Genomic DNA, 16129 nt, shown 5'->3' with positions numbered 1-16129 from the left:
GAGAAACCCTGTCTCAAACAAAACAAAACAAAACAAAACCAAAACCAAAACAACAACAACAACAAAAAAACCCAACAACCAACCAACCAACCAAAAAAAAAAAAAAACCCAAAGTAAACGGCAGATGCTGATGAGTGTAGATGTAAAAGACATTTTGAAGACAAATATAATGATGTAGTAAGATCTGATGTACTTAATATCAGTTACCAAATACGAGGGGAAAGTTCAGGGTTAAGAAAATTATTAATATTACTTATTTTATTTACATGAGTTCACTGTTGCTATCTTCAGACACACCAGAAGAGGGCATTGGATCCCATTACAGATGGTTGTGAGCCACCATGTGGTTTTTGGGAATTGAACTCAGGACCTCTGGAAGAGCAGTCAGTGCTCTTAACTGCTGAGCCCTCCAGCCCCCAGTGAATGTCCTGGGCTTTCAACAAGGACCCTTCTGCGAGAAGATTCCTTATTAAAGATTTATGAATATATTTTATGTGCGTGAGTGTTTTGCCTGCATGTATGTGTGTGTACCATCAATCAGAAGAGGCAGGGAACCCCTTGGAACTCCATTACAGGTGGCTGTGAACCACCTTTTGGGTGCTGGGAAGTGTCTTCTGTAGAGGCCACATGTGATCTTAACTACCAAGCAATTTCTTCAGCCTTGAGAACAAATTCTTAGTGAAATGAGATTTTATGAAATTCCATATCCAGTTTTGGTAAAATCTTTCTTTAGATGTATAATATATATATCCATAATCCTATTTAGTTGTTAAGTATTGGGACATTTTCTTTAATGCTAACTGTCTAGCGAGAGTTTAATAGTCAGGTGTGGTGATGCACATCTGTAACACTAGCACTGGGGAGGTAGAGACAGGAGGCTCATGAGTTCAAATCCAGCTTTGGCTACTTAAGGAGACATCATCTCAAAAACTAAAAAGGAAACAAGTAGCTCTGCATGGTGGCGCATGCTCGGGAGGCAGAGGCAGGTGGGTTTCTGAGTTTGAGGCCAGCCTGGTCTACACTGCTAGTTCTAGGATAGCCTGGACTACATGGAGAAACTCTGGGACAAAGCTCAACCCAGCCCAACCAAGCAAAGCAAGCGATGGCTTGAACAGACAATATTGAGACACTACCTTAAGAGAAAAAGAAAAGACTTTAACAAAGAAGCGCACTTCCCCTGGAAAGCGGGAGGGTCAGTGCTGGGGATGGGGTCAGCCCACTCAGCTGTTCTTCACGGCTGGTAACACGAAGAAGTCTCAATTCTTTGAAGTGAAATGATTGTTTGTTGCTGCTAACACAAAGTGTGAACAGAGCTGCCAAGATGGCCTGGCTTGTAACACCTCTTTCATCAGGCCTCAAGACTTGTGTGCCCAGGACACACGTGGTGGAAGAATGAGATTGACTCTGGCAAGCTGTCTTCTGGCCTCCCCATATAAGTAAATAAATGTAATTTAAAAAGTTATAAAAATGTTATGTAATAGTTCACAGACAGACAGACACACACACACTGAAAAGTATCACCTAGGCAGCTATTTGCACATACTGGAATACAGTATGCTAGCTTTTATTTTTGAGACAGGTTCCCATGTAGATCAGTCTGGCCTTGATCTCAGTGTGTAGCCAAGAATGATTTGAACCTCCTGACTCTCCTGCCTCCGCGTGCTGGGATAAAGGTGTGTACCACTCTTCGTGTGGAGCTGGGGATCGAACTCAGGGCTTGCTGTATTCTTGGGAACTGAGCCACACCCTCAGCTCCGGCTGAGGTTTTTAGTTCTGTGTAGGAATGGTTTGTCAGTTTGCATGTATATATGTCCGCTGTGTGCGTGCAGACACTAGAAGGAGGCATCCAGTCCCTAGCGACTAGAGTCGCAGGCAGTTGAGCTGTCATGTAGGTGCTGGGAATCGAACCAGGGTCCTTTGCAGGAACAACAAGTGCTCTTAATCATGGAGCCAACTCTTGAGCCCGGGGCATCTTAGCTTTAGAAATGTAAATCAGGATTTATAAGGAGAATGTGTGGCATTTACTCTGCACTCTATAGTGCTGTGAGGCAGGAATAGAAAGGTTATTCTATGGAGAAAAAAGACTTAGTTGTCTGCAGTTGGCTTCTTTCTTCAGGATGCCAGGAGTGCTGTGAATGAGAGCCATCCGCATCCTGTCTTCCCAGGTCTGTTGCCATGCTGAGAGTTTGCACTTACTCATGGTGAGAGCATTCACACCTGGGCTACAAGTTATGGTTAGTGTGTGGTTACGTCATTTTTTTTTTTCAACTGAATAGAAGTTTCTAGATGGGGTTGGTGAGATGGCTCAGTGGGTAAGAGCACCTGACTGCTCTTCCGAAGGTCCTGAGTTCAAATCCCAGCAACCACATGGTGGCTCACAACCATCCGTNATGAGATCTGGCACCCTCTTCTGGAGTGTCTGAGGAGAGCTACAGTGTACTTACATANAAANAAATNTTNAAANAAAAAAAAAAAAAAAAGTGGGAGATACTGGCATTCTAGTCAGCCAGGTCCTGAGTTCACTTCCCAACGACCACGTGGTGGCTCACAACCATCTGTAATGAGGCGTGCAGGGGTCCATGCAGATTGAGCACTCATGTAAATAAGTAAATAAATAAATAAATCTTATTTAAAAATAAAATAAACCCATAAGGGTCATGTCTTACATAGCAGGGCTAAATTAGCTCTAGAATTAAGGATAGTTGGACTTTAACCTTAAAAACTGGTTCAAGAGAGTAGAGGTATAGGTGTGAGGACCCTGGGCAAGATCCCTGGTGTTGCCCCCTGCCCTCTACCTGAAAAAGTGATCGATACATAACTGTTCACTGTAGTACTCTTAATTAAGGCAAGAAAGCAAGTGAGATGTACCATCTGTTAGTGGGAATTTTACGTAAGCTTTATGAAGCATGCAGCACTGACGTGCACCACGTGAGGAGCTTGTTAAATGGTGGTCCAGTTGCTGTAGAAGTAAGGCACCAGAGTCTGAGGTCAGCAGTGGGAAGGACGCTCCTTAACAAACACAGAGGAAGGGCAGAAAGCAGCAGCCGTCCGCTGTCCGCTGCTGCCATCCTAGCTTGTTTTAATGTGGTACCATGGCAGGTTCTGTCTCTGCCGACACATCTCATTCCTGAGCTGGTGTCCTGTGTGGCATGCGTGCGGGGCCACCTCGAGCTCACCATCCTTTTGTGCTGGGAGTGGAGGTGAGCATGCCTCCCTGGCTTCCTGCCTAGCTCTCAGGGTGAGCAGAGTGCAACAGAAAAATAAGATGTGAAGAAGCAACAACCATCCATTTTGTAAATTTGATAACTAAACCTATAGATGTAATAATTTTAAATACTATGTAAGACAAACCAGAAATTAGGTAGCAAGGATATCATAATAAAATTGCTCAAAGCCAGATTCAGAGAAAGACTCTTAAGAGTAGCCAGAGGCGAATCACAGGCAAAGTGAAGACAAGTGTGCCAGACATTTGAGTTGAAGCCTTACAGGTCAGCGGACGACAGTATCTTTAAAGTGCTGGAGAAACCCTCAGGGGTTAGATAGAACAAGGCCTTTAAAATGACTTGGATACAATCCGGGCAGTAGTGGTACACACCTTTAATCCCAGCACTTTGGAGGCAAAGGCAAGCAGATCTCTGAGTTCAAGATCAGCTTGTCTTAGCACCTGTGTTGTGGCTCACAACCGTCTGTAGCTACAGTTCCACAGGATCTAGAGCTGTCCCGGGATGGCATCTCAGGATGCCAGGCACACACATAGCCACATGAAAACATGCAGGAAAAACCCACTTACACATAAAGTCAATTCTTCAAAAAAAGAAAAAATGCTGAGAGGGTAAAACTCCTGTTTATAGTTACATATTTAGTAGCTTGGTGGGTTTGCTCAGCGGATCCCAAACCTGATGAACTGTGTCCGATTCCTGGAACCCATAAAATGGAAAGAACCAACTCCTGCAGATTGTGTCAGACACACGCACACACACACACACACACACACACACACACAATTTTAAAATGAGTTTTCCACCTGAGACAAAGGCTGAAAGAATTTATCATAAATATATATGAACTATAAAAATTTTAAGTAATTTTTTAGGCAGAAATTAATGATTCCATTTGGAAACTTGGTTTTATGCAAAATGAAAAGGCCTGGAGAAATGGTTAGTGTGTGGTGAATATAAAATGTTTTTTGAAGAGTAAAGTTTGTTGTAAACACTTAACATGTGCTGTAGCTCTCCTAATGTGCTTAGATAGATGCAATTTTTTGTTTGCTTGCTTGAAACAGAATCTACCTACATATCTCTGGTGGGCTAGCCTTGAACTATGTAGACTAGGGTGGCCTTGAACTCAAAGATCTACCTTCCTCTGCTTCCAAAGTTCTGGGATTAAAGGTGTGTACTACTGCCTGGCTAGTTAAACCTAGTTTTATTGATATTAAATGTACCACATGTACACAAAATAAATAAAAAGCAAGCATGTGTAAAAACAATAGAAACACATGCCTGCAATCATACCTCTTGGGAAGCTGAGGCAAGAGGACCATTAGTTCTGGGTCACAGAGTGAGGCTGTCTCAAACCAACTGCTGTTCAATAGTTTATTAAGGAGTTTAAAGGCAGCTGGGTGGTGGTGGCACACACCCCTTTAATCCCAGCCCTCCGGAGACAGAGGCAGGTGCATCTCTGAGTTCTAGGAGACCTTGTCTTGAAAAACCAAAAATAAAAACAAAAAGATTACACCGCAAGCCTTCCTAACCACTGAGCCACCCCCACCCCTCCAAAGCCCTTCTTCCTATTTCAATAGGGCACCTTCGCCTGCCTTACTATTCTTTATCCTCTGAAGAAGTCTGTGGCTTCCCTCAGTGTATCCTCTGTGGGTTCAAGTAATGGCAGCTTGATTCTTGGAGTGGCTTTTAAAAACGTTTGCTTTGGTGGGTTTCTAATTTGAGGGATGTTGCAGGATATTTGATCACACTGTGAACCCTGCAATTGTATTATTTATTGAAAAAGCTGTTTCTAGTGGGGCTCAGCCCTTAATACACATTTTTAATTCCAAACAATGAAGGCAAAGTTAGTTTGTAGAAGGAAGCACCCATGTTTGAAAGTGATGTCTAATTGAGTGACAGAGTGACGAATGTAGGTACCCAGATTCTGCATTATGTGATGTGATGTCTTTGAGGACTTAAGGTGTGACGTTTGCTGTCTAACAATCTCAGTGTCCAGCCGACGTATACTTATAATAGAATGCCCTATGTAGACAGCACCGATGTTAGGCAAACAGCTTGTGTCAGGAGGACTTTGAATAGAATTGTCCTTTTCGGGGATTAAAAATGGAAAAGCCTTTAGTAGAGGGAAAGGATCTGGCCAGCTGTGGAGGCTACAGGAGACATGCGTAACTTCACGGGAAGGGTTATATTGGGAGCTAAGTCACACGCACATGGCTTGTATGCAGTCATGTGGGGAAGAAGCTGGTAAAAGTGGCTTGTTATTTATTTATTTATTGGATGAGGCTGTAGTAAAAAAAAAAAAAATCCCATAATGAGTGGCTTCACAAAACAAACTTAAATCTTTCGGTTCTAGAATCTAGAATTTTGAAATCCCAGCGTTGGTAAGCTGTCTTCTGAGAGCAGGGGGAGTCCGTCCACCTTATGCCCCTGTGTCTTTAAGCGGGCTCCTCTCTACCCCCACCTGTGTGTCCCAATTGTCCTCTCCTGTAAGGACTGGTGAGATTGGGCTATGGCTAGTCCTAGTGATCATACCTTAATCTGTATATCTCTACAATGAGCCATTTCCAAATAAGGTCGCAGTCACAGCCGATATGGGTAAAAACACCTACACTTTAAGACATAATTCAACCCATAACAATGTGGAGTTCGTCGTTTTGTGTTTTGACCTTTTAACAGGACAGGATCATTATTAAGGCTTTTTGTGCAAAGGAAGAAGTGGCATAGATGGTTTTGAATGGGCTGTGACAAGGTTCCCCTACAGAGGAGACCTCCAGACCAGCCCTGCTGATGTAGAGAGAAAGCAGCCAGCCACTTATTTCCTCCTGTGATCCCTGCTTTGGGCATAGCTAAGTTTAAAGACCTAGGAGATATTATTGTAACTTATCTAAATATAAAAGACAGATTTAGAGGAAAACAAAATGTGAGATCAGGGGGAGATGCTGATAAGTTAATTCACGATGTTAGTGTTTCACGTGTGGTATTTGAAAGGGAAGCTGAGCACAGGATTGGATGGAGAGAGGTGCTGCTGGGGGCGGGGTGGGGTGGGGTGGGGGCTGCCTAGGGAGGGTGAAAGCGGAAAGTGAAGCTAAGAGGAATGGTGAGGGTTTAGTGGGAGGAGTCAGAGGGTAAACCGGAAGGTGGAGGTAAGGAGAGGAGGGAGGGAGATAGAAAGGAGGAGTGGATGGTTGATGTTTAAGAGCCCACAGTGGAGGTGTGCGCCTTTAATCCCAGCTCTCAGGAGGCAGAGGTCACGCTGGCCTGCACGGACAGACCCTGACCTGAAAAAGCAAGAGGGGGCAACATAGACAGGACTACATGTTAGTCTAGGTGCCCTATTGTATGTTGTGCTTGGCTCTATTAAAGATTTATTTTGTTTGTTTATTTTAAGACAGGGTTTCTCTGTGTCCCCTTGGCTGTCCTGGGACTTATTGTGTAGACCAGGCTGGCCTCAAACTCAGATATCTGCCTGCCTCTGCCTCCTGAGTGCTGGGATCAAACGCATGTGCCACCACCGCTTGGCTTAAAAGATTTATGTAAAATTTTTTTCCATGTTTGTATGTCTCTGTGCATGTGTGAGTTTTTGTGTATGAGGTAAAGTAACTTGACTCAGCGGAGTAGACTTTTCAGGCTTGTTGAGTACTATTTGTATGAGATTTGAGGTTTCAAAATTGCAATCCAGACATGCAGGAACTCATCTGTAATCCCAGCACTTGAGGTAGCGAGGCAGGAGTGGATTGCTACAAAGTTGAGGTTATCTGTGAGGGGCTGGGTAAAGAAACTGCCTCTGTGAGGGCTCCAACCGGTAAGGTTTTTATTTATTGTGAGCAAGCTTCCAGAGGAAACTCAGAGAATGGAGCAGAGAGAAAAGGAAGCAGACTGGACGTGGCCAGGGCTTGGGAGTCGGAAGAGCAGGAGAGAGAATCGCTGCGGGGTGGGGGTGGTGTGTGTGTGTGTGTGTGTGTGTGTGTGTGTGTGTGTGTGTGTGTGAATAGTAGAGACAGCGAGTGATAGCGATAGCAGAGAGCACAGAACAGCAGGAGGGAGACCAGGAGAGCGCTGGAGCCTAGAGCCCAGCAAGGGGCGAGCAGGTGAGGAGAGCTGGAGAGAGGGTGGCAGGAGGAGAGAGCAGGTTATAAGGAGGGAAGGGCCAGGAGCCCAGCATGGACTTTGAAGTGCACAGGCAGTCTGTGAGTAGGGACTGCAGAGTCCTGGATGCCTCGCACACGGCTTTGATATGCAACCACAAGTAGCCTCGAGTCTGCCTCTGCCAGACATCAGGGGAAGGACTCCTTTGGCAGCTTCACAAGTTCCGGAGGAGAGCTGGCTGCTCTCTGACCACCAGAAATCCTCCTGTAGTTCATTCAGCTCCAGCACATTCCTGATTTAACAGAAGTCATCTGGGCCACATAGTTAGCTCAAGGCCATCGTGTGGTGCCTAGAGAAGCCCTACCCGGCTGTCCTGGAACTTCCTGTGTAGGCCAGGAGGGTCTGGAGCTCCTCGGGACCTGTCTGCCTATGCCTCCTGAGTGCTGAGTGTACTTGCGCGCCCCACTAGAGTAGCTTTTAGAGAAGTATAAAAAGTAAGGATATGTGAGAACTTAGCTTTTATCTAAAATTTTAATATAAAAACATTTAAGGTCCCTCCCCAATCGTCCAAGAAAGGGCCTATTAAATAACCTAGGCAGGATTTGAGAGGATGGGGCTGGTTCTAGCCCTGACAGGAGAAGAGTGTGTGGACAGAGAGAATGCGCAGAACTGTATCCTTGAGTATTTTTGTGCCGTGACATTCATGAACTTTTCTTCTGTTCTCTAGGGTGAGTTGATGGCAAGTTCACAGTATAAAGCCATCTGATGCTAAATTTGCTTCTAAAATACAGTATAGTTGGGACCGTGGCATGTATGTACCTGTAGTCCTAGCTATTTGGAGGAAGATTGCTTAAGTTCAGGTGTTTGAGACCAGCCTGGGCAATGAACGAAGTGAGCCTGTTGTCTGTCGCAGTCTTTAGACAGACACACCAGAAGAGGGCATCAGATCCCATTACAGATGATTGTGAGCCATCATGTGGTTGCTGGGAATTGAACTCAGGACCTCTGGAAGAGCAGTGCTCTTAACTGCTGAACCAAGAGCCTGTTCTCTGAAAGAAAAAAGTACTGTAAAATTGCAGAGGAAGGAAGTAATTCTAACGCCCGTCTATAAATAACCAGTGCTTGGGTCAGTGTGAGCCCAGCGCTGCTTAGTGCGTTGCTGTCTCTTGCTGGTGAATAGAGGACTCAGGAGGCCTTACTGGTCCATACTCCCTCAGTATGGATGCTTAGGGGATGTTGCTGTGGCTGTAAGGTTCGGCTGGGAGTGCAGACGGCACCCTTTCTCTCTCCTGTCTTTAAGAGTTCAGTTAAAAAGCTGGACTCATATTCTGTCCTATCCCAGATAGGAAATTATTAGTCAATGGATATTTCCTTTCTTTTTTTAAAAAGATTTATTTTATTTTATGTATGTAAGTACACAGTTGCTCTCTTCAGATTCACCAGAAGGGGGCGTTGGATTCCATTACTGGTGGTCGCTGGGAATTGAACTCAGGACTTCTGGAAGAACAGTCAGTGTGTTTAACTGCTGAGCCATCTCTCCAGACCCCGGATATTTTCACTATTCAAGGGTGTGCGCCTCCCTCCAGCGACCTCCTTCCTCTGATTACGTCCTACTTCCCAAGTCTCACCTTTCCTCTGTAGTCTATTCAAAGTTTGAATCTACCTGTGGGTTAAGCCATTTTCTGTGCCAGAGCCCTGATGATCAAACTGTTTCTGGAAACACGGTCACAGATGCAGCTAGGGATGAGACTTACTAACAGTCTTTTACATGTCCCCCAATCCAGTCACGTTGACAGTCAAGATTGATGTAGTCCTGACCTGTTGATTTTTAAGTTCAGGCACAGCAGACATCCTGGAAATTGTCTCAGCGTCTGGAAGATTCCTCTTGTGTTGGGTTGTCGCTTGTACCTTAAACTCTTTGTTAAGTTTATGTGTCTGATTTTTTAATGGCTCAAGGCTGGGAGTTTGATCCTGGAACAAAAGCTTCCTGTCTGAAACATATTTTATACTCGGGTGCTTTTTCCAGCTTCTGTGAATGCTCTGTTTTTTGTTGTTATTGTTGTTGTTGTTTTTTTTTTAAGATTTATTTACTTATTTTATGCATATGAGTACACTGTAGCTGTCTTTAGACACACCAGAAGAGGGCATCAGATCCATTATAGATGGTTGTGAGCCATCCTGTGGTTGCTGGGAATTGAACTCAGGACCTCTGGAAGAGCAGTCAGTGCTCTTAACTACTGAGCCATCTGTCCAGCCTGCTCTGTGGCCTCACCACTGCGAAGTATGCTGCGTCTCCACTCTTGACTTGCTGTGATTTGGCTTTCTTGCATCTGCTAACCCATCTGATACACACCTTTCCTTCTTCCCGGGGTTTGTTGTTCTTGGCTCTTTTTGTTTGTTGCAGCATCTTTGTTCCTTAGTGTAAGACTTAAAACGAAGTCTCTTACCTTTTTTAGTGAGCTTTCACAAGAAAGTGAAGTATGCATGCTTTCAATTTAGGGTTTGTTGTTCTTGGCTCTTTTTGTTTGTTGCAGCATCTTTGTTCCTTAGTGTAAGACTTAAAACGAAGTCTCTTACCTTTTTTAGTGAGCTTTCACAAGAAAGTGAAGTATGCATGCTTTCAATTTAGGGTTTGTTGTTCTTGGCTCTTTTTGTTTGTTGCAGCATCTTTGTTCCTTAGTGTAAGACTTAAAACGAAGTCTCTTACCTTTTTTAGTGAGCTTTCACAAGAAAGTGAAGTATGCATGCTTTCAATTTAGCTCTTAACTCACGAGCCTTGATTACTTCATTTGTCTCTTAAGACTGTAAAAGACTATCCCAGCTAGCCTCTCCATTTATTTGTTTTATACATCCATGTATATATGAAACACATGAAGGACACTGTGTGGACTGAATGACATTGTGTGAAGCCGATTCACAACTAAATCCAGAATTGTCCAACAAAAACTTGATTGTTCTTCCCCTTTGCTTTTGTAGGGAGGTGACACCGTCCCTGACTTCCCGGCAGTGATTGTGGAGTCGGTTCCCAGTGCGAGGGTAGAGCAGGGCTATGCTGCCCAGGTGCTGGTCTATGACGACGAGACTTATATGATGCAGGATGTGGCGGAAGAACAGGAAGTTGAGACGGAGAATTCAGAAACAGGTAAGACACTGCAGAGAGTCCTTGTTACCTATAACTCCTATCTTTTAACCAGTCATCTATTTTATGGGTAAAGGTGTTTTGCCTGCATGTATGTCTGCATGGGTGCTGGGAAACCAACCCAGGTCCTCTGGAAGAGCAGCCAGCACTCTTAACTGCTGAGCCATCTCTCCAGCCCCATAAGTTGTTTTGTAAGCTTCTGTATTACTATTTATTGGTGGGGGATCTTATACTGAAGAACCTATTATAAAATGCCAGTTAGCATAGGATGGACATTGGTGTAAAAATCTTTGTTTAAAGCGAGTTTATATAAGTATAGGAGAGTCCTATGTTATAATTCTTCACTATACAACAGCCTTAAAAGTTGTTGGTTTTTGTTTTTGTTTAACTACAGATATTCACTAGTTATTTACTTATAAAATCAGTAGGTTAGTATACAAGAGTGATATTTCCTAATAAAAAAAATGAGGGTAGTATTCTCTTCTAACTGGTTTAGCCCTTCTTTGAATCAGCATTGCTGGAGCAGTACCGTTTTGTTTTGTTTTGTTTTGTTTTGTTTTGTTTTGTTTTGTTTTTGAAGCATCTTTGCCTGTCAGATTCCTCTTCCTTTTCTGTCTTCTTAGACATCCTGGTGTTCCCATTAGTATGTATTTCATCAGCTATGTGTGCATTTGGGAATTAGTGGGTGTAATTCTTAAGGAAATCCTTTTGGTTTTGCCATGACCATGAAAAATTTCCCTAAATCATTTTAGTGACTTAAATAGTAGCAAACAACAACAAAAAAATCATAGTCTGGTAATGTTTTGGAAAAATTCTTATTGGTTTGCAGTCCTAGTGAAATTCCTTCCTTCCTTCTTGTGTGTGTGTGTGTGCGCGCGCGCATGTGTATGTGTAGTTCAGAAGACAGCTTGTGGGAATTAATTCTTCTTTCCTTGTATTATGTGAGTCCCACAGAAGGAACTTAGTTGTTCATTAGTGCTTTTACATATTGAGACTTCTAACAGGCTTGAATATTTACATGTATTTCTACAAGGGTAGCAAACTTTCCCAATTACCTTTTGAGTGTCTGATGTCTTTTGGTTCTGGGGCCCCAGTGGTTCCCTCTTAACTACTGCTAGCTGTCAGTTCCACTCTTTGATTGAGCTTAGAGATTAGGAGCTCTTGTTCTTCCAAGCAAGGATGATGTGTCAGCAAGGCTCCAGGGAAGTGCAGACTGGTTCATCTGATGACAGGGACCCAGGCACTTCCTAAAGACTCAGTGGTGGGCGTGGAGGGGTGCCTTGTTCTAGGGGATGGCATGCTTCTTTTTGAGCGTGTTCCAGGCTGAAGGAAGGTCCAGGGATGCCTTTTCTTCCTTAAAAATTAAGTCATTATTATTAGTGTATTATCAATTTTATGTGTAGACTGTCTTGCCTGCAGAATCTAGAAGTGGGCATCCCTGAAACTGACAGTTTCCCGCATTACAGATGGTTATGTGAGTGCTGGGACTTGAACCTGGGTCTTGTGGAGGAACAGGCAGCACCTTAAGTCACCTCTCTAGGCCCAAGGTTTCCTTGAATGATTGATTTGTGCATCAAGTTGCAAACTTTTAAAAATGAAACGACCATATAGGATTCACACAAGTAGACACATCAGGGTGCCAGAGCAGGTTGACAAATGTTACTGTGTAATTGATAATAAATTCTTCATTCATTTCAATCCCTTCATTTAAAGTAATTTTGCATGAGAAATGAGTGTAACCCAGTTAAGGAGTCCTGAGGGTGCTGATTCATCCCCTTCGCAGGACAGATGTGAATGAATGGCTGTGGTGTTGAAGAGGAGGCTTGGAGCTGGGCCGGCTGTGGTGCACATGTGTAACCTGACTACCCCCGAGGCTGACACTCTCGGGGCTGTGGATCTAAAGGCCAGCCCGGGCTCAGGATACCAGGCATGGAGGAAAAACAGTTGCTCTTGCAATTATTTTCCACAAGTTGTGTTTTAAAACTTAACACCATCTTATTTTGAAGTTCTCCCTGGCCCCCTTGGCAGGCCTTGAACTTGGAACAGGCGTGTTGCTTTTGTCTCCTGAGAGCAGGGATGGTACCCATGGTCTACTGTATCCTGCTTGCTCTCAACACTGCCCTTTAGATCAATTTACTTAGACAGTAGAAGGAAATGTTAGGCAGATCACTTATATTACTCTAACATGGTAAAGGTTCCTCAGAACTTCAGTTTACATGTTCATTTGCTTTTTAAATTTTTATAATTTTATTTATATGAGTACACTCACTGTAGCTTCAGACACACCAGAAGAGGACAGTGGATCTCATGACAGATGGTTGTGAACCATCATGTGGTTGCTGGGAATTGAACTCAGGACCCCTGGAAGAGCAGTCAGTGCTCTTAACCACTGAGCCATCTCTCCAGGCCTCATTTGCTTTCTTGATCATGAGTTTTAATGACTTCACAAGGATTTTTAGTGGTCATAGGTTATTTTTTGTTTTATGCACACAGCATGTTCCCACAAATACTTTTTGTTGTTGTTTTGTTTGTTTGTTTGCTTTTGTTTTTCAAGACAGGGTTTCTCTGTGTAGCCCTGGCTGTCCTGAAACTCGTTCTGTAGAACAGGCTGGCCTCTAACTCAGAAATCCACCTGCTTCTGCCTCCCAAGTGCTGGGATTAAAGGTGTGCACCACCACTGCCTGGCTTAGTTTTTTTATATTAGAAAATCTGAGCTTGAGTTTGTTTCTTTTTAAAAGACCCATACACTTTAAGTGGATTATACTTCTTACAGAGCATAGACAGATGGGTAAGGGTGGCCATGGCTTAGCTGAGTCTGTTTCAGTTTGCTGGTGGATTGGAATGGGAGGGTCATTTCTTACAGTATTAAAAGCTTGTAACCGAAACTCTAAACATGTGGATGTTTTAAAAGAAACTGACTGAGAAGAAATGGAAAGGATCACAAGGTCTCAGTTTTTATTTGGTGACTTGGGGGAATTAAGACTATAGAATAAGGGCTGCTGAGTTGGCTCAGGGGGTATTGGGGCTTGCCTTACAAGCCTGGCAGTCTGTTTGATCCTCAGGGTCTGTGATGAGCTGGAAGGAAAGAACTGGCTCCACACAGCTGTTCTCTGACATCCAGATGTGCACCACGGCACAGGAGCTATGCACACACACATCATGAACACAGACAAGTAAAAAAAATGTATAGAATAGGATTTCCTTGTAAACGTTTTTCTAGACTTCTTTTAAACTATAATTCATTCTCTGTCTGTGTGTGTGTGTGTGTGTGTGTGTGTGTGTTTTGAGACAGAATCTCTTAGTGTAGCCCTGGCTGTCTTAGAAGACTACCTCGCCTCCAGGTTGCAGAGATCCTACTGCCTCTGCCTCCTGGGTCTCGGGATTAGAGTCGTGTGCCGCTACACCTGGCTTATGATTAATATTTTATCAGCTTAAAATCATAGTTAATTTAACTTGTTATTTCATCTCTGGTGGTCACATTGAAGTTTTTCTTCTTTTATTCCTCTATACCCTTACATGTCTGTGACAGAAACATTATCCTCACTGTTAAGTAGGTTGGAGTGGGTGGGTTCATGGCCCTTCATTACTTTGTATGTAACAGGACTCCCCTTTTGATCGTAATTTTGGTTTATTTTGCTTATCTTTCTTTTAAAAATTTCCATTTTTCTCTCTGAGCTTAGTGATGATACTAATATCCTCTTAAATGTTGTAGAAAAAACTGAGAACTGTAAAACTTTTAAAAGAGGTATATTCATCTAATTTTATCACAGGCAGCTGTGAGGCACTAAAGATTAGTAATGATAAAGAGTCTTTCGGAGCAGCCGTGGAGCAGCTCTGGAGGGCGGGTGGGCTTGTCTCTGGGGGCTTGAAATAACTCCCAGAGCCACACACTTCCACAGCACAGTCTGCTGACATGTGGGCGTGATGAGAGGGAGGCGCTTATTGGAGTCTCTACAGAGATTTTTAATGCTTATTTTTAAATATATAGATATGAAGTAAGTTTTATTGAATGTCAAGAGTTAGAAATTAAGCAGATAAAGGCGCCACAAGACTCACAGGCTGGTAGGAGGAAGCACAACCATTGGTGGACCTCACATCTCTGATACAGGATGAATTCTGAATATAGGCTGACATGGAGCCTAGTGGTAAAGTGCTCATCTATTATGTGCAAGGTCTTATGTTCAATCTCAAGTACCATACGAAAATAAACAAATGCCGTTTGATAGAAATTGTAGTGGAAGAGGCTCGAAGGCTGGCTGTTGTGACTTGAAGGGTGACTTGAGAAACTGAAGTAGTGGCCATAGAAAGAGTGGGCTCCATACACAGCATCCCAGTCAAGTGTAACCTGATCCCGGACAAGGGAGGGGCTACACAGCACAGTTAGAGATGGTGACATCCTGGAGAGATGAAGGAAAGATGGTTTTAAGAAGCAGATGATCTAAAAAAAAAATGATAATAATAATAAAAAGAAGCAGATGATCTTAATGGTCAGGTTTGATTTTGAGTTGAGGTAAGGTATCTAAGAAGAAGTTGTAGATATTTACAGATGGATACAGGAGTAACCAGGGTTTTATCACAAAGAAAATGGCTAACTTATGGGAAGCCTTAGTAAAAGAAAGCATAGCATGGAAGAGGAGGATAGTGTTCAGCTCTCTACAGCAGAGCTGTTTCTATTGGCTCCCGGGCTCCCGGGCTCAGGGGAGGGCCCACCTATACAACTAACTCAAACAGGAAGCCACTGCCCTGGAAAAGGAATCCCCTTGGCAAAAGCTGGGACCTTGGTCAAGGATGCACCTGGTTGGATGTCAGTGCCACAGTGAGGGGGGCAGGTTAAGTCTCCTAGTCTTACTCTACTCTTTTCTAGTCCCTGCCTAGTCTCTCCACTGAACAAACCCAGTTAGAAGCTGTGTGAGCCCCTTTAATGCAACTGCTCTCCTGGGGTGGAAAAGAGCCAGGATGGATGGAAGATGCCTAGTGTAACTGCAGCCCAGTGACCAAAGGGTAGAGACAGGTTTGGGAATTATCCTTACTGAAGCCATGGGAACCAGTTAGTTAGGCCGAGGGAGGAAGTGTGGCAGAATCCTCCCATGGGCGTGGATGAGAAAAGGACATACAATTAAACAATTACTTTTAGAAATGTTTGTAATTTGAAAAGCATGAAGCATTCTAAAAGCAAATACGGGAGGGTGTCCTGGGTGACAGAGTTTAAGTATCTTTCTCTGGCAGGAAGGAGTCCACCTTTGCTTACCTGCTTCTGCCTTCAGTTTTCCTCCACATCACTCTGTTGGCAGTGCTTAAACTTTTCAGTGTTTCACTGTTATAAAATCGGAATTTAGGACTGTACGGACGAAGGAAGCACTTACAGGACAGTTCTTGAACAAGTCTTCCGTTGGCTTCATTAGCAGCCTTTTGTATGTCTGCAAGTGTATTCAGCCAGAACACTTAACTTAGCTTACATCTGTTGTATTTCCTTTCATTTCCACATTAAAGAAGAAAAGAAAAAGATAATACCAAAGAAACACATACTTGAGCAAGCATTTTTCCTTGTCATTCTTCCTTGGCTCATTGCACGTGTCAGTCTATAGCATTTGTCAGCCAGCCTCCAGCTCACTGCACTTGTCAGCCAGCCTCCAGCTCACTGCACTTGTCAGCCAGCCTCCAGCTCACTGCACTTGTCAGCCAG

At 43.6% G+C, this 16129-nt stretch overlaps 1 protein-coding gene across 9 annotated transcripts in view; it reads left to right on the top strand.

The window, feature by feature from the left end:
• Elf2 (E74 like ETS transcription factor 2) overlaps window positions 1-16129 on the top strand; it is an 84025-nt gene that overhangs the window by 21038 nt on the left and 46858 nt on the right. For 7 of the 9 annotated variants that reach the window (XM_021157606.1, XM_021157604.1, XM_029474865.1 and 4 more), the window contains one exon: window positions 10284-10449. In XM_021157606.1, the coding sequence (XP_021013265.1) occupies window positions 10284-10449 (166 nt within the window). Of the gene's footprint in view, window positions 1-10283; window positions 10450-16129 lie in introns of those variants that run through there. The other 2 variants (XM_021157612.2, XM_021157611.2) reach the window with 1 other exon arrangement.

This window comes from Mus caroli, chromosome 3, assembly GCF_900094665.2.
Source record: "Mus caroli chromosome 3, CAROLI_EIJ_v1.1, whole genome shotgun sequence".
NCBI lineage: Eukaryota > Metazoa > Chordata > Mammalia > Rodentia > Muridae > Mus > Mus caroli.
This window is presented reverse-complemented; position numbering and strand designations above follow the sequence as displayed.